A 19,589-nucleotide genomic window follows, 5' to 3' on the forward strand; every position below is an offset into this window, starting at 1 on the left:
ATACCAAAAAATTATTGCATGAAAGGATTTTCTGTGAAAAAGATTTTGAGTGGCATGTTAAATTAGTGTTTTCCTTTTACGGTACATTTTCCAGGGCACGAAAAAATCCACTTTTTTTTTTAACCAGATGACAATAAAACTTTGATTTCAATGTATTGGGTGCATATACTGTAGGTTGGAGAACGTAACCTGTCTGTTTACTGTTACTGAATTTGCAATAATGTATCTTACTACTGTATCTATATTAACATTTTGTACTTAAATATGTAGGCCTTTTTTTATCATATTTGCCACTATTCTTTTTGAGACAATGAGAGGCATAAAAAAAATCTCTCCTTCCCAACTGTTCTTCAGCTTACTGGACTCAGTAGATGTTTTTTAATTTTTTTAATCAGATCATCTTTATTAAGTTTTTCAAAAAAGTTTTACAAAAAAGAAAACTATACAAAAGACTCAGGGCGTGTGGTTAAGCAAAACCTGGGCTTTCATGTATTTATACGATTTGCTTAAATGCTGTGCCACAGCAAGCAAAAGCTTCCATTGCAGAGGGCCCCCCCATCACAAAGCACCCCCCATGTTGAGGGCATGTGGCCCGGTATGGTTCAAAAAAAGGGGGGATAGGGTTGGGACTTTACATGAGGCATATGATAGAACTACCACAGGCCTCCATCCAGTTATGGGACTTTAGATGAAATGCGTTTTTAGCAGTATGCGATTAAATATATATATATATATATATATATATAATATATATAAATATGTTTCCATAATAGCCAGGCTCGAAGTTGCCAACCAAAAAAAACAATAAACCAAATTAACCTGTCTAGCTGTATGCATTAAAAACAGAGGCTTAGTTGCATGTATTTGCAAATACCTGTGTAAGCTGCAGGCCCCGTCAAGGCACTCTGTGTACTGCAGTCCTAACTATGAATTTTAAAGTCTCCTCAATAGGAGCACAGGAGTGCTAATCAATAGATAGTGGGCAGGTGATCACCTGACCATGCCCCTACCTATAGTTGGTCTAGCAAAAAAGAGCACTGGAAAAACAAAAGTAGGAGTATGTAATACACAGAATGCAGGGGACAGGAGTGTGTAATGCACAGTGTAGGGGTAAGGAGAGTGCAAAATGCCCCCTGCAAGCAATACTCTCAACCACGGTATCCTTTTAACAAAATTCTCCACTTTCTTCCCCTCCAAAAAAATTATAATAATCCAGCACTGATCTGCATGCTCACCCCCTCCCCAGCAGAAATTATCTTTCCCCTTCCAGAACAAATCCTCCCTCCCAATATCCCTTTCTCAGCATAAATCCTCCTTTAACCTCCCCAAATCCCCAGTCCCAGCACAATCCCCTCTTCTTTGCAATCCGAGCACTTATCCTCTCCCCCCATCAATTCTCCCTCCCAACACAAATCCACTTCCACTCCTGGGACAAATCATCCTCCCCAATACCCCCCTCCCCACAATTATTTTGACTTAAAACACATAATTGTTTAAAAGTAATCTAGTTGTAGAAAACAAAAGCAGTTAGTTTCACAGAAAGTTGTTCCAGTACACCTTGATACAACTTTATAGCCATATAACTCTTCCCCAAGGTGCCTTACTGATACTGCGCGTTTAAGCTCGTTAATTCTTTGGTCTAGGCTTATTAAACATTAGTGATTTATTGTCCTGTATCCAGTCTGATAATACCAGATTAATATGAGAGCAGGGTAAGCTTTTTAAGTATAACTTGTGGCCTCTTATAAAACTGGAAATTTCAAATATAGAACATATCTTGCCTTATTTAGCAGTCAAGGTCACTAATCTATATCAATTACCATTAATACATCAACAATATGCTGAAATCTCTATGGTTTTTATAGATTACTACATTGTGTGCATTATTATTGCTTTTTTTTTACTGCATCTAATATATATATATATATATATATATAGGCCATATATATATAGGCCAGTTCACACCAGAACATGGTGTGTTCAAAATACACTGCCTTTGTGATCTGCTGTGCGTGCCAATACATTGTTAATGGCACCCCAAACACAGAGTAAATACACATTGCATTTATAGACACCAGATTGCATGGTACTGCAGAACCATGTGAATTGATGCAGCACATTTTTTAATAGTGCATGCAGTACTTTTTGTGTGGTCCAGTGAAATATGCAGCCCATTCAAATGAATAGGCTTCCAAATTGGACAGGAGTGTGGATTGCATTTCTGTGCGATTCTGGTGTGAACCAGCTCCTAAGGCTTACGCTACTTTTACCTATACAATCGATAGAGAAAATGCTGCAGGTCCCAGGAACCTGAGTTCCATGGAGATATATAGTGCATCCGGAAAGTATTCACAGTCCTTCACTTTTTGCACATTTTGTTATGTTACAGCCTTATTCCAAAATGTATTAAATTCATTATTTTTCGCAAAATTCTACACACAATACCTCATAATGGCAACGTGAAATACATTTTTTGAAATCTTTGCAAATTTATTAAAAATAAAAAATCCCATGACACTGAAAAAATTTACCTCAGGTGCATCCTGTTTCCACTGATCATACTTGAGATGTTTTTACAACTTTATTGGAGTCCACTTGTGGTAAATTCAGTTGATTGAACATGATTTAGAAAGGCACACACCTGTCTATATAAGATCCCACAGTTAACAATACATGTCAGAGCACAAACCAAGGCATGAAGTTCAATGAATTGTCTGTAGACCTCAGAGAAAGACTTGTATCTAGGCACATATCTGGGGAAGAGTACAGAAATGTTTCTGCAGCATTGAAGATACCAATGAATACAGTGGCCTCCATCACCCATAAATGGAAGAAGTTTGAAACCACCAGGACTCTTTCTAGAGTGGGCCACCTGGCCAAATTGAGCAATCAGGGGAAAAATCAGGGAGGTGACCAAGAACCCGATGATCACTCTGACAGAGCTCCAGTATTTCTCTGTGGACAGAGGAACACCTTCCAGAAGAACATCCATCTATACAGCACTCCACCAATAGGGCCTGTATGGTAGCGTGGCCAGACCGAAGCAACTCCTTCGTGAAAGGCACATGACAGCCCGCCTGGAGTTTGCCAAAAGGCACCTGAAGGACTCCGGTCTGATAAAGTAAAGATTGAACTCTGGCCTAAATGACAAGCATCATGTCTGGAGGAAACTAGGCACCAGTCATCACCTGGCCAATACCTTGGGGATGTTTTTCAGTGGCAGGAACTGGGAGACTAGTCAGGTACAAGGGGGAAGATGAATGCAGCAATGTACAGGGACATTCTCAATGAAAACCTGCTCCAGAGGGCTCATGACCTCCGACTGGGGCGAAGGTTCATCTTTAACAGGACAATGACCCTAAGCACACAGCCAAGATAACAAAGGAGTGGCTATGGAACAACTCTGTGAATGTCCTTGAGTGGCCCAGACTTGAACCTGATTGATCATCTCTGGAGAGATCTGAAAATGGCTGTGCACCATTGCTCCCCATCCAACCTGATGAGGCTTGGAAGGTCCTGCAAAGAGGAATGAGAAAAACTGCCCAAAAATAGGTGTGCCAAGCTTGTATAATACTCAAAAAAGACTTGAGGCTGTAATTGGTGCAAAGGGTGCTTCAACAAAGTATTGAGCAAAGGCTGTAAATACTTATGTATCTGAAATTTGTTTTGTTTCTTATCTTTAATAAATTTGCAAACATTTCAAATACATTTCTTTCAAGTTGTAATTATGGGATTGTTTGTAGAATTTGGAGGAAAATTAATGAATTGAAACCATTTTGGAATAAGGCTGTAACATAACAAAATGTGGAAAAAGTAAAGCGCTGTGAATACTTTCCGTGTGAATTGTATTGTATTGTATTGTTGGCTGGTTTAATTTTTCTACATGTACCAAAATACAAGTTTTCAGTTACCAAACTCTTTAGGAATCAAGAACAATATACTGTATATGTGTACTCCAAAATTGGAACTATTTATAATAGGTTACCCTCATAATTAGTTATTATCATATCAATAAAGATGGCCAAAGTGTACAAAAGTGAACCAAATATTTAATAAGCCTTTGGAAGTTTTAATGTAGAGAAATGGGCTGTCAGCAATTTTACTGATTTGTGTTTGCAGAGAGAAGGCTGAAATTAATCAGTAGATTTAGCTCTTCCTTAAGTATCCTCCTCTCTTAAGGGTTTATTGCACAGGAAATTCAGCAAGGCTCCTTTGTATGGATTATTAAGTTAATTTGCTGTTAACTTCCTGGACTACCCTGAACTTGAAATATCCTTGTACAGCTACACTGCTGTTCATGTAACTATAAAGTATTTTCATATTGGCTTCTTTGTAGTTTTAGTTATGCTAAGACTTAACCATAGAAAAATCAATATATACATCATATTGTACAGTATAAGGCATTACATGAAAGTTTATTTATAAAATACACATCAGTATATACATTCTCGAATTCTATTTTTAGATAGTCTAGGAAACGCAAAGGGCTGGCAATGCACTGGACAGAAATACAAATCTGACATTTTTGCAATGCAGACTCTACAATGCACAGTAGAGCATTACAATGTGTTGCCGTATGCTGAAATGCTGGTGTACTGTCAATACATTGTGATGCCATTAGGAATGAATGGCACTGCATCACACCAACGCGAGTTACCATGCATTACAGTAACGATCATGATAATGATCGTTATCACATCACAGTAGTGTGCATGAGTTTTTAGGAAAAGGGTTAAAAGACTAGCACATTAAACCAATAGCTCCTAACTGTCCCACATTCAGAGAGACTGTTCCTCTTTTGGAATTTTATTCCAATTTCTAATTTCTGAATTATATTTCTTCTTGTTCATTGTAATTGGGGGCATTGTATGGGTATGTTCTTTGCCTACTCAACTCTGTCCTTTTAATTAAAAAAAGTTGGGATGTATGAAAACCTATGCCTGAAGAGACACTGCTTATGAATCTGTTATACATTCTCAGCTGTGTATTTCCTCCAGTATTAACATCTTAACATGTGAATAAAGTTTAAGGAGTTGTGCGTTAGTAGGGACTCTTCTAGCCAGACGACCAGGGGGTGCTAAAAACAGGTGGCTAAGCCATGGTTTTGTCGCCCTCCCAAATTAGACAGGACTGTACACATGGTGTGGCTGCTATACTTTGCTTTGTGGCCCCAGCATTTTTAACTCCGAGTTTGACAGGTGACACTGATGGAAGTCCAGGCTCTAACTAATTGAACTTAAAAACACTTCTACTCCTATTCTAACTACACTGTAAAAAGAAAAATGCTTATACTTAAATTTTTCTTAGAGCGCTCCTGTCTGGTCATGTAATCTCCTCAGTGGTCAGCTTCAGGGGAGAGGAGAGAGCAGCGACAATGACCGAAAGGCCTGGGCGGAGACGTCAACCATAAGCATATTATTGGGCATTCATTGTCGGCTGTCCCTCCTCTCCCATGATGCCACCACTGGGAGCTGATCATGTGACTGGGCTGGAGTGATCTGAGAATAGGTAAGTATAAGCCTCCATTTTCTACAGCGTAGGTAGAATAGGAGTTAGGAGGGGTGTGGGGGTAGTTTAAACTTATTAGAGCCTGGACTTCCACTTTAAGCCCACCCGTTGAGTTCAATGGGACCACTCTGCAACTGCAAACAGAATGGTTGGCTCACAAGTTGCAGCATGGTCCTGCAATGTAAAATTGCTTTTGGGGAAACTTCAAAATTAAAGTAAAAACAAGAGAAACAGGTGTTTAGCAGGCAGTAGTAGCACCTCCTGAACATCTCTAAGCCACTGCTATACCCCCCTCTTTGATCACCCTGTTTATTGGCATATGGCATGCTTGTTGTGCTTCTGAGACTTTCATATTCACACACACCATCATTACTGACCATAATGTAACTTAAACCACTGCATGGATCTGTCTATATACAGTGAGGAAAATAAAAGTATTTGACCCCCTGCTGATTTTGTACGTTTGCCCATTGATAAACAAATGATCAGTCTATAATTATGGTAGGTTTATTTTAAAGCCTCATGTACACTGCTGCTGCTAAATGAACATTTGTAGCTGGATTCAGGTAGGGCGGCTCACTTTTGAGGCGGCGTAGCGTATCGCATATACCGCCGTAAGTCAGTGAGGCAAGTGCTGTATTCACAAACCACTTGCCTCCTAAGTTACAGCGGCGTAGCGTCAATGGGCTGGCGTAAGCACGCCTAATTCAAATGAGGATGAGGGGGCGTGTTTTATGTAAATTACTCGTGACCCGACGTGATTGATGTTTTTTACGAACGGCGCATTCGCCGTCCGTGGACATATCTCAGTGTGCATTGCTCCAAAGTACGCCGCAAGGACATATTGGTTTCGACGTGAACGTAAATTACGTGCAGCCTCATTCACGGACGACTTACGCAAACAAAATACATTTTGACGCGGGAACGACGGCCATACTTAACATTGACTAGGCCAGCTATTTGTTCGACTAACTTTACGCCGGAAAACGCCTTACGTAAACAGCGTAACTTTACTGCGACGGGCAAGCGCACATTCGTGAATCGGCGTATATCTCTCTTTTACGCATTCTAGGCGTAAATCAGCATTCACGCCCCTAGTGGCCGGCGGAACTAGACAGCTAAGATATGATGGCGCAGGCAGTCGTATCTTAGCTAGGTTTAAGTGTATCTCAGTTTGAGAATACACTTAAACATACGACGGCTTAGATTCCGAGTTACGACGGCGTATCTACTGATACACCGGCGTAACTCTTTGTGAATCTAGCTTTCAGGAGCAGTTGGGGAGTTTTTTTCAACTGCCCCTGTGTGTGGCCTTTTGGCAAAATGCTTGAGAAGAGTTGGAGGTCTCGAGGAGCACTACCTTACCACTTTTTCTTTTTTTGGCGGGGGGGGGGTCATCTATTTTTGGTAGGCCCCCATCTTTTCAAATCAAGGGGTTGGTCTGCTGTCCTATTGTTGTGAAGCTTAAAGGCTGTTGAAATTTACATCACATACAGAGAAGATGGCTTCCCTTACTTTCTGGCTCTTCATTGGGACTTTTTTGCTCATCACTTTTTCATGCACTCATTTTTTAAATATTTGTATTATGTACATTTTTATTATTCGTATAAAGCACTAATGCGATTCTTATAGCACTGCACAATTTTCCATTGGCATTTAATGCTCTAATAATTTAATGGACACCATTTAGGCTAATAAATGCCTTCCCTTCAGTGCAAATTCTTCATCAACTGCTGGACAAGAGATAGGGGAAGAGCAGAAACAATGATCCTCATTGAAGAACTTTGGGAATGATGAAGTCGTATATACCCAAGGCCAGAAAAACCACTTCAAGAAAATCAACTACTATATCTGGAGATCCTTCTTCTCCTGATGTGAACACAGACATTTCAACCCTAGGGAATATTCGGTACCTCAGATTCTGGCTCTGTCTGTTTTATGTCCTTTTTCAAAAGCCCTTGGTTTTTCTTTCTCTTGTAAAAACATTTATTCAAGGAGTTTTTACAAATTGGACCCCAAATATAGCACCCAGTGTTTCATTGGAATCTCTGTCTGGTCCTGTCTGCCCTACAGAAACCACACATTGAAACCATTAAGGATCTCCTCTTGAATAATCTATCCTGCAATGTGGCCGTCTTTGTTTCCATGATGTCTGTCAGATATGTCTTAAAGATAAGCCCCATAGACGTGGGCTGAATGCCAGACGATAAAAACCGACCGACATTCAGCCCATGTGTAAGGCACTCGATCTGACAGAAGCCGTCCGTGACGGATATCATAGAAAATATGTACATATGTGTTTTTAACCATTTCCATACTGGGCACTTAAACACCCTCCTGACCAGACCAATTTTCAGCTTTCAGTGCTCTTACACTTTGAATGACAATTACTCAGTCATGCAACACTGTACCCAAATGATTTTTTTGTCCCTTTTCCCCCACAAATAGAGCTTTCTTTTGGTGGTATTTGATCACCTCTGCAGTTTTTATTTTCTGCGCTATTAATGAAAAAAGACCGAAAATTTGGAAAAAAAAAAGTTTTTTTCTTAGTTTCTGTGATAAAATTTTGCAAATTATTAATTTTTCTTCATAAATTTTGGCCACAATTTATACTGCTACACGTCTTTGATAAAAATAACCCAAAGTTTTTGGAAATTATTTGGTCTGTGTGAAAGTTTTAGGGTCTACAAGCTATAGTGCAAATCATAAAAAATGATCACATCTGATCACACCTGATGCACTGAAGGCCTATCTCATTTCTTGAGACCCTAACAAGCCAGGTGGCACAGGTGGCACTGATGAGGTGGCACAGATGGCACTGAGATGGGTACTGATGAGATGGGTACTGATGTGCACCGATGAGGCCTGTGTACTGGTGGACACAGATGAGGCGGCACAGATAGCACTAATGAGGTGGCACAGATGGCACTAATGAGGTGGCACAGATGGCACTAATGAGGCGGCACAGATGGCACTAATGAGGCAGCACAGATGGCACTCATGAGGAGGCACAGATGGCACTGAGATGGGTACTGATGAGATGGGTACTGATGTGCACTGATTGACTGTGGCACAGGTGGGCACTGATGAGGTGGCACAGGTGGGCACTGATTGCAGATGTGCACTGAGGTGGCAGATGGGCACTGGGCACAGGTGGTACTGGTGGCACTGGTGGGCACGGTGGTACTGGTGGGCACGGTGGTAGTGTGGGGGGTACTGTGGTAGTGTGGGGGGCACTGTAGTACTGTGTGGGGCACTTTAGTACTGGGGGCACTGTGGTACTGTGGGGGGCACAGGTGGTGGCACTTGTTAGTCACTTTTTTTTTGCGCTGGTTACTGATTTCTCTCCCTCTCCCTCCTCACACGCGGTGTCTGTGTGAGGAGGGGAGAGCCGGCAATGAGAGATGATCTCATATGTTTACATATGAGATCATCTCTCATTGGCCGCACAGATCGCGCTGTAAATAGCCGCTGTGATTGGCTATTTACCGCGATCTGTGTTTGGCTGTGTCCAAGGGACACGGCCAGCACAGCAGTTCCCCGCTGCGCGTTCGGGGAATGAGCAAAGGGGCGGCCGTAAAAAGACGGCCTGTGAGGCCCCCGTACACACGACCAAGGAACTCGATGTGCCAAACACATCGAGTTCCTCGTCGAGTTCAGTGTGGAAGCCGCCGAGGAACTCGGCGAGCCGACTTTTCCCATTGACTAACGAGAAAATAGAGAACATGTTCTCTTTTCGGCCCGACGAGTTCCTCGACGGGTTCCTCGCTGAAAAGTGTACACACGACCGAGTTTCTCGGCAGAATCCAGCTCCGACTGAGTTTCTGGCTGAATTCTGCCGAGAAACTCGGTCGTGTGTACGGGGCCTTAGAGATTCAGAGCCGCGCTGCGGCTGTACAAAGTCGTACGGCCGTCAGCTAGTGGTTAATCTATATGTATACTATCCATGATTTTCTATGCTTGTTAGACTAGTGATTATATCAGTCACATTTACATTATATTGTGTTTTTTAGAACATGTTACATGTTCCAGCAGCTGTAGCCTCTCCCTCTCTCCTCCTCCTCGCAGTGACAGCAGCAGGCATCTTCTCTTGGCGCTCACTGTCAGAGTTCTGCAAATGGGAAATTGCAAGTATCGACAGCCAGCCTTTATGGCTTTTGGCTTGTAGTTCTCAACTCTTGTCAGTGTGTATCTGAAGGAAAGAGCAGACAGAACAGACTTGCATGGCACCTGCAAACTGCTGTTCATGGGTGCAATGCTTTACAATAATAAAAAAAAAAAATGCATACTTTTATACCTGCAAAAAGATGTGCATTTATTATTAGTTATAAAAAAGTGAACTTATCCTTTTAATCCTTTGGTCTGGCACTCCTTTCAGGAGTGCATGCTTTTTTTTCTGGTAACTTGCTGGGGTACCCACTGAAGAGAAGCATTGTTTGTTGTAAGCAGCTATAATATAGCACATTTCTTCTGTGACAACTTTGAGAAAACATTTTGTTTGTGTGGAAACATAAATGTGTTGGTGTCTCCCCCTTAAGGCAGGGGCAATACAATCCCCAGGTGGCAGTGACAGACTCTTATGTTAGCCCTTTTACAGACTGTGAGTAAGAGTTGTCTCCAATGGTGGCATACATTGGATGCTTAGATAGGTGCTCCAGTAATTTTTGTAAAAATTGAAAGTCAGCAGCTACAAAAACTGTAACTTCTTACTTAATAGACACTCGTCTGTCGTCCCAGGATCCAGTGTTGTGCTGACCTGAGCCCTTTTCTCCACCTGTCTTCAGGTCCCCAACTGCGGTATCTTAACCGTGGGCACACTGTGCATGTGCGAGCTGCACTGTGCATTGTGAACTACCCCGCAGTCTTCTGGAACCTGTGACATGTCCCAGAAGACTCAAGGGAGGGAGGGGGAAGTAGGACTTCTGCCCCCCCCCAAAAAAAAGTAACATTTTTGAAAGAGGTGCAGGGGAGGAGGCCTTAAAGTGGAATTTCCCCATTTGGGTGAAGCTCCTCTATAAAGAAGGTTTAAGAACATTTGTTGCATTTTTAGAGCAACCTGTATATGTGCATTTTTTTTTAACATGTGCGGCCACTGTATCATTGGCAGTGGTGATGCCCGATTATTTCAAGCTCCAATTACTTATCCGGAAGCTAAAAGGTAGAGTTTCCATAATAATGGCTGCCACACTAAACTGAATGAACCACAGCTAGAAAGAAATGCACTAGGTAGTTTCTGCCTCAGTGGTCCATTTTTAGCAAAATGGGTGTGAAGTATGATTATCCTTGAGCCCCCCCTCCAGTGATTATGTCTTTCTGGGGAAGTTGGAAGGTTGCCCTGTGTTGCTGCACTTACAGGCGTGCATTGTTGCAAAGCTTCTGTATCCATCTGTACTGTTCCATTTTACATCATTATTGTGGTTGTACAAGGTAGTTTTTGGGCAATTCAAATGTGGAAAAAATGCTCAAGAGCTACTGCCAGTGGAGACAAGCTAAATTATTTCTCCACATTTTATACTGTGCTGTATTAATATATTGAGGTAGCTGATTGCATGGATGGTCATTGATTTGTATATATTAGAAGCATGTATAAAAGAAATTCATGCTGTAGGCCACCACATGCTTTGCCAATACTTTGTGGCTGGTTACAGTTACTGCAAAAGGTGAATTTGTGTCCTTTATTTAACCTAGAGATGTGCTGTCAGCACTTCCATTGCATGCATTGTTTTCTTGGACCCATTTTTTATTTTTTTTTGTACTTCCCACCTTTCTGTTCACAATTTGTGATGACTTGTATATGTAGAGGTGCTTAGGAACTGAAATATGATTCATTGTAAATCCTATAAAACTGTGCTGAATGGAGTGTGTCTCTCTTTCACAGGTTGATAATGTATGGCTTTGTTAAAGCCATGATTCATCTGGGACAAATACAGACTGGCGACTTTCACTTCACCGACTGTTTATTTTTTGGCTCTTTGATGTCTGCAACGGATCCAGGTAATTATTTTTTCCCAGAATTGTGTGACATTTTCCCTTTTACAGAGCCAGGCACAGGTTCAATTCTAGTTAGCAAATCAGCTCTTGTGTTTTTTTTTTTTTTTTAATCTGTTTGTTTCTGGACATTTAAAAAAGAGCCCTATTTTGTAAAATCATTTGTAAACCCTGTAAACATCCTAGACAGTACAAGACAGACTGTCTGATGTAATTTTGTTTTTTGGTGATCCGTAACAATCTGCAGTAATAGTTTGCAGCACAGCAATTTCCTAAAGACTAAATAAACAATATCACTTGTTCCCACTGCAGCCTTATCATGGGGATACAACTCTTCTCCACAACAGCTTGATAAATACAGGCTGAAACTTTGTGCTTAGTGGTGTTTGTACTGCCACCCTCCATGTGCTAATTAATGCCAGTTGCATTATATGACCAATTAGCCCCATACATTCAGGTACTACATGAAGCATTGGGAAAAAAATACAATGGCAATTTTAATCTTATGCTGCAGAACAAACTACAATCTTGCTAATAATCGCCTAATTTGCAATTGCAATTGACCTTTAAATGGAACAACCAAAATGATCTCCACTTGGTTTGACTACACCAAGAAACCTATTCCTGAGTTTTTTGCTTGATTTTCTCCCGGCCACAATGAAGGGCCAAGGGTCCAGTCCTTTTCCAGTTCTTCATAGGACTGTCTAAACAAAACACAGTCTTGCAACAAAATAATGTCCACTGGAGTATTGGAAAGCCTTCTGGCTAGAATTGGTGTGGTTGCTGTCCCTGTCGGCATCCGGTGAAGGAGCTGTCATCACCCTGAATGGGGCTTTGGGATGGTGGTATGTAAATCCGCTGGATTGATGGGGGCCTGGAAAGTGTAGTGAAGTCATGTATATTGTCCAGTAGATAATTTATATTTAGGTATTAGTATGATGACTATAAATTATGTTCCGCAGCAATACCCGAGTTCTCCAGAGAGTGCATTTTATTTGACTTCCATTACAGAACAAAGTCCAAAGTCCACAGACGATACAAATCGAACAGAGTATATAATTCAGAGTCCCATCTTTTCCTAGACCTGTGCCTTCATATTCAGAGAATATACAGAGAATATTCTGAGTGACAAGACTGACCTCCAGAATTATATTGCCTATCCACTGAATGGCTGAGCAATTTGATTGGCCATCTTTGATCTACATCCTGTCTTTTAGAGTGACAGATAATGACCCCAGCCGGAGACATGCCCTAATTTGCATTCTTACATATTAACAAGCTTCCTCTGATATGTGTAATTGGATTACAGATAACAAAGGTAGCCTGAGCACATCAGAGTCATCTGTCCCCTATGATATGTGTAGTAAATCTTATTTGGCCACTAACCCCTTTGGTCAGCAAACACCCTTTGATGTGTAATCTTGAATGCCTGTATGCAACACATATATATCATGCCATACATATAACACAATATATTAAATACCTACGCATATATATTAATATTACAACAGAAAGGATAGTACCGGTGGAGGTCGCATTGCTGTCGGTGACTCTCCTCTAGAAAACCCAGAAGGGCTCGCTAGTTGTTTGGCAAACTCTAATCTGGCCTTCCTGTTTTTGAGGCTCACCAATGGTTTACATCTTGTGGTGAACCCTCTATATTCACTCTGGTGAGGTCTTCTCTTGATTGTTGACTTCGACACACATACAACTACCTCCTGGAGAGTGTTCTTGATCTAGCCAACTGTTGTGAAGGGTGTTTTCTTCACCAGGGAAAGAATTCTTCAGTCATCCACCATAGTTGTTTTCCGTGGTCTTCCGGGTCTTTTGGTGTTGCTGAGCTCACCGGTGCGTGCTTTCTTTTAAGGATGTTCAAAACAGTTGCTTTGACCACACCTAATGTTTTTGCTATCTCTTTGATGGGTTTGTTTTGTTTTTTCAGCCTAATGATGGCTTGCTTCACTGATAGTGACAGCTCTTTGGATCTCATATTGAGAGTTGACAGCAACATATTCCAAATGCAAATAGCACACTTGAAATGAACTCTGGACCTTTTATCTGCTTCTTGTAAATGGGATAATGAGGGAATAACACACACCTGGCCATGGAACAGCTAAGCAGCCAATTGTCCCATTACTTTTGGTCCCTTAAAAAGTGGGAGGGACATATACAAATTGTTGTAATTCCTACACCGTTCACCTGATTTGGATGTAAATACCCTCAAATTAAAGCTGAAAGTCTGCAGTTAAAGCACATCATGTTTGTTTCATTTCAAATTGTGATGGTGTATAGAGCCAAAAAGATTAGAATTGTGTCGATGTCCCAATATTTATGGACCTGGCTGTATATCTATTCTAACTGCTCAACAGTCCTGGGTCATCTTTGTCATATTTTTTTATTTCAAGATGCCCCAAATATTTTCAATTACAAAAGGTCTGGACTGCAGGCAGGCCAGTTAACCACTCCTTCTACTAAGAAGCCATACTGCCATAGATAAAGTATGTGGCCTGAAAAAGACGTGGATGGGAGCATATGCTGCTCTAAAACATGGATAAATCTATCAGCATTGATGGTGCCTTTCCAGATGTGCAAGCTGCCTGTTCTATGTGCACTAATTCACCCCAATACCATTAGAGATACAGGCTTTGGAACTGAGTGCTGATAACAAGTCGGAAGGTCCCTCTCGTATTTAGTCTGAAGAACGTGTCACCAATTATTGCCGAAAAGAATATAAAATTGAATTTGTCTGAAGAACCGAACAAACCCTTTTAAATGATCTTTGATGAGAAGATGGTGACATTTTTGGATCATGTTCAGATATGGCTTCTACTTTGCATGGTAGAGCTTTAACTTGCAATTTGGATGGTAAGGCGAACTGTGTTCACAGACAGTAATTTTGGAAGTATTCCTGGGTCCATGCAGTGATATCCATCATAGAATCATGCCTGTTTTTAATGCAGTGCTGTCTGGCTTTTGGCTCTGTTCCTTCGCACAGATTTCTCAAGATTCTCTAAATCTATTATTATACAGTATATCTTCAGTACATAATATCATCAAAAGATTCAAAATATTTGCAATTTTTATGTTAAACATTAGTCTGAAATTGACCATTTTTATATGTAGTGTTTTGCAGATTGGTGAATCTCTACCCATCTTTAGTTCTGAAACACTGACTCTCTAAGATGCCATTTTTATACCCAGTCATGTTACTGACCTGTCGCCAATAAACCTAATTAGTTGCAAAATGTTCTTCCAACTCTTCCTTGTTAGTACCACATACTTTGTCAACTTTTTGTTGCCATGTGCCAACCTTTTTAAAACATGTTATGGGTTGAACTAGATGGACTTGTGTCTTTTTTTTCAACTTGACTAACTATGGGCCAAATTCACAGCCGAGATACGACGAAGTATCTCAGATACTCCGTCGTATCTCTCAGAGTATCTATGTGACTGATTCATAGAACCAGTTACACATAGATAGCCCTAAGATCCGACAGGTGTAATTGTTTTACACTGTCGGATCTTAGAATGCAGTACCGCGGCCGCCGCTGGGGGGAGTTTGCGTCGTAAACCAGCGTCGGGTATGCAAATTAGGAGTTACAGCGATCCACAACGGTTTTTCGCGTTCGCTACGTCGCTGCTAGTCTAGTTTCCCGTCGCAAATTTAGTCGTCGTTTTAGGTGCCCTAACTTTACACAGCACACGTATGTGCTGTATAAAGTATGGCCGTCGTTCCTCAAAATTTAAAAATTCACGTCGTTTGCGTAAGACGTCCGGGAAAACGGAAGTACGCTACGCACGTCGCCGTTCGAAAAAATGACGTCAGTTCGCGCAAAGCACGGCTGGAATTTCAGAACGGAGCATGCGCAGTAGGTCCGGCGCGGGAGCGCGCCTAATTTAAATGGCACACGCCCCTTTGAATTACGCGGGCTTACGCCGGAGGCCGCCAGCGTAGGTTTTCATTGCAAGTGCTTTGTGAATCAGGCACTTGCGATGAAAACTTGCGGCGGTGTAACGTATCTACGATAAGTTACGCCGCCGCACTTCTACGTGAATCTGGCCCTATGTAACTATGGTGCTGCCATCAATTTACAAAATTTCACAATTTTTTTCTTAAAATGGTACATTTTCTCAGTTTAAACATTTGATGTTTTCTATTTTCTATTGTGAATAAACTATGGGTTTGTGAGATTTACAAATCAGTGCAGTTTGTTTCTATGTAGATTTTACACAGCATCCCAACTTAATTGGGGTTGCAAGATGTGACCCTAAGGAGGTCGTATAAGATCTCTAAGCTGTTAGTGATGTTGTATCCCTCAGTTTAAGATAGTTGTTGGAAGGTGCGGTCAGCAAAGGTCACAGATTCATATCAGGTGCGAGTGCTTAATGATTAGACTGTTCTGAGTTGAAATAAGGAAATTGATCTCAGATGTCACTAGTGTCCATTATCGAAAGTCGGCAACCTGAATACACTTCATAACCTCCAGAGGGAGCTAGAAGTGACTGACTGTTTAATACTAGTATGTGCAGGAACCTCCTGGGTCGTAGTACTTTACTCTCTGTACTGCTATGCCTTGTGACTTATAATGTTCATGTACAGAAGAATAATTTTGCCTTTGTATTGCACACAACTGAAAATAAAAGATTATATAAAATAAGTAAGATATGACACCAGATGGAGTCTCTTGTCTGCTTTGAAACAATGACCTTATACATAATGTGCTGTGGGTTATATTCATGAGTTGACTAGGGTGAGAAGAAATCTGCCTAGAGTTATAGGAGGGGATGAAAGAAAAATCCTGGATCGCCGCACTCCTCAAAAAACGATGTCTTTATTCAAAACATGAAAAAACAACAAAAATTCATATGGAAAAAACAGCCAAAATTCATGCAGTCAAACAAGAAGTGGACTAGGAAAAAAGAACTGACATGTTTCGCATCATGTGATGCTTACTCGTAGCTGTTTTTTCCATATGAATTTTTGTTGTTTTTTCATGTTTTGAATAAAGACATTGTTTTTTGAGGAGTGCGGTGATCCAGGATTTTTCTTTCATCCCATGCTAATTGAGCACAGCCAGCACCCTCTTGGTTTGTTGGGACGGAAGCAACGGGGATTAATTGTTTTATAGAGCGGTATACTTTTCTTCACTAGAGTTATAGGAGGTCATAGAAACCCAACTATGCATAGGATCCTCTACTGTTCCACCCAAAGTCTTGGTTGGAGTTCTGCTTTTATGTTGTACTAGCAATTTATATGTATAGTTTGAATTTTAAAAGCTACCAGTAGTTCATCACCTTCAACTGGAAAGGGTCTGTAATGTTGAAGATGCTTACCGTAACTGGAGTTATATTTAAAGAGACTGCATGTGGTGTAGCATGCTCCATCAAGTGCTGCCACATTAGAAGTTAATGGTCAGGATACAGGAAAAGTTTGGAAACAGGATATCAAGCGGTGTAGAGCTGAGCATGGTCACAAGGCAGGCCGGGATCAGGATAACAGAGATCAATCGTAGTCAAACAAGCCGGGTCAAACACAGAAAACAGATCAGATCACAGGAAGTCACGGGAACAGGTATGAGCTGCAGATCAGACAGCGAAGACACTGTAAATAGGGCAGCCTGTTGTCAATCACTGAAATCAGTCTGCCCCATTAACCCTTAAGTGGCAGATCCATGACAGTGTGATTATTTCACAATGTACTAGGTGCCCAACCACCTGTATATCTTATACTTCTAGATACATGACATGGGTTGTCCTATGCTATATTCAAATTGAATATATATATATATATATATATATATATATATATATATATATATATATATATATATATATATAATAAAAAAAGCTCTACCTTACCCCCTACTCCCTCACCAGTGAAATCGTGTGATTTATTAATTGGAAAACAATGGCAATCCTGAAAATACATGGGTTACAAACACTCTTTACAATGCCCAGGCAACAAAAGTGCAATTGTTACAATGCGCATGCAATAAATAGGAAACTGTTACACTACACAGGCAAGAAAGCAATGGTGGCACTACATAGGCTACAAAAAGGCAATTTGTTACCATATATGAACAGCAAACAGGCGTATGTTACAATAAGTAATCAATAAAACAGGCACTTGGAAACTGGCAATCGGTACAATTTGTGGGCAACAAATGGACAAACGCTGCAATATGTGAGCAACAAATGGGAAGAATAAAACATTTGTGGGCAGCAAATGGTCTCCCATTACAATACACAGGCAGTAAATGTTTACACAACAAATGGGCAACTGTTACACCACATAAGCAACAAACAAGCAACTGTTACAGAACACAGGTAACAAACAGGAAAGTTTCAGGCCTCGTACACATGGGCCAGAATCTCGTCAGGAAAAAAACAGTTTTTTCCTGACAAGAATCTCTTGCAGCCCGAGTGTACACAGTCCTTTCAAAAGAACCGTGGTTCTTTTGAAAGGCAAGAACGCGGTGACGTCATTGCGTACGATGAGCATGCGCTCGTCACATTCGATGCCGTCGCCGCCATCTTGCTTCACCCTTCCTATGCACTAGAAGCTACCGCGTATGCGTCTAAGTCATTTAGAGCATGCGCAGGTTTCCACGGCGACAGGTAAATATACACACTCTCGGGTTTCTCAACGGGAAACATGCCGACAAGAATCTCGATGAGAAAATAGAGAGCAGGATCTCTATTTTTCTCATCGAGATTCTGGACAGATTTCCAGACGAGAAACCTGAAAGCCTCGTACACACGCTCGGTTTACTCTGCAAGAAAGCTCTGCCAGCAGTTTTCTTGATGGTTCTTGCCGAGAAAACCGAGCGTGTGCACGAGGCTTTGCTGTAGATAACAAACCAGCAACCACTACAAAATGTGGGAAACAAGATGGCAACCGCCACAATATGTAACAACAGCTGACAAGGCTTAGCTGGATAATCAGTCAGTGTCAGTTCAGTGAGGGAGTAGGACGCTTCCCGACGAGTCTGCTCTCTCCAGGGACCAGACAGATAGCCAGCTAGACACCGCAGACAGGCAGGCAGGCTGGCAGGCTCCTACAATCTTTGCTGCATGAATCAACTTGCAGCCCATAGGACCGGCTCCTTCCTTCCCTTCGTGGGCCCCTCTCTTCAGGTAAGACCCTGTCTTTCAGGGCCATCTTTCCACCCCCAGGAATCGCTAGTGACCGTCCTTTTCAGGACAGCCACTCCAGCGATCCAAATTGCGGCTGTTTACCTTCTCTTAGAGCCGCATGCACCCCAATCAGTCACCCATAATCACCCCGGCCACCCGCCGCGCATAGCAGCTCTTTTTTCTGGCGATCTGCGGCTCTTTCCCGCATCCGCGCCAGACCAGGCCTTCTTCGCGGCCGCCGCAATTAGGAAAGACTGCGGCTTCAGCCGCGGCCTAGCGGCGCGCCGCAAAAAGGAGCACTGACAGCCTGGAAATTTTCCTGGAATTGTCAGGGATCATCCCCCTATCCCTGGAGGATCCCATCCTCCCCTGGATTAACAACCAGCTCATACCCAGCAAGCCAAACAGCCCCCAAACCTGAGGCCTGTGGCCCGGTCGGCGGCCATCTTGGTACTCCTCAGCTACAGTGACACCCTTCTCCCCCCCCCCCATTCCAAACAGTACTTGATCCAGGGTTTCGTCCGATCGCCTTTCAGGGATCAGGAAGGAATTTTTTTCCCTGCGGCAGCAAATTGGCTTAGCACTGCCAGGTTTTTTTTTGCCTTCCTCTGGACCAAGGCCAAGCGAGAGGATTCAGCGAATCTTCCCTCTATTGCAATTAATCCCCCCCCCCACAGTGACTGGCAACAATGGTTAAACTGCGATACTCTGCAGAAACGATTTGGGGTCTGAGTCAATTTGCAACAGTATTACCAGCCGTCACCAAAAAGGCCTTAAAAATAGACCAACTTTTGAGATTCGATCGACGATCGACCATCAAAAATTTCAACCATTGAACCCAGCTCAAGCACATATAGTGTGCTTTGATCAACACAAGATCGGCAGTAAAACACCGATCAGAAATCCACGATTTCTTACTACAAAACGATCTAGACTGCCTCTTTATCACAGAAAGC

At 41.8% G+C, this 19,589-nt stretch overlaps 1 protein-coding gene across 1 annotated transcript in view; it reads left to right on the plus strand.

Annotated features, from left to right (window-relative positions):
* The window catches only part of SLC9A9 (solute carrier family 9 member A9), an 876,572-nt gene that overhangs the window by 156,992 nt on the left and 699,991 nt on the right, over positions 1–19,589 (plus strand). Inside the window, exon 5 of the mRNA XM_040349109.1 lies at positions 11,387–11,502. Coding sequence (XP_040205043.1) covers positions 11,387–11,502 — 116 coding nt within the window. The remainder of the gene's footprint in view (positions 1–11,386; positions 11,503–19,589) is intronic.

Source organism: Rana temporaria, chromosome 4 (genome assembly GCF_905171775.1).
Source record: "Rana temporaria chromosome 4, aRanTem1.1, whole genome shotgun sequence".
NCBI classification, from domain to species: Eukaryota; Metazoa; Chordata; class Amphibia; order Anura; family Ranidae; genus Rana; species Rana temporaria.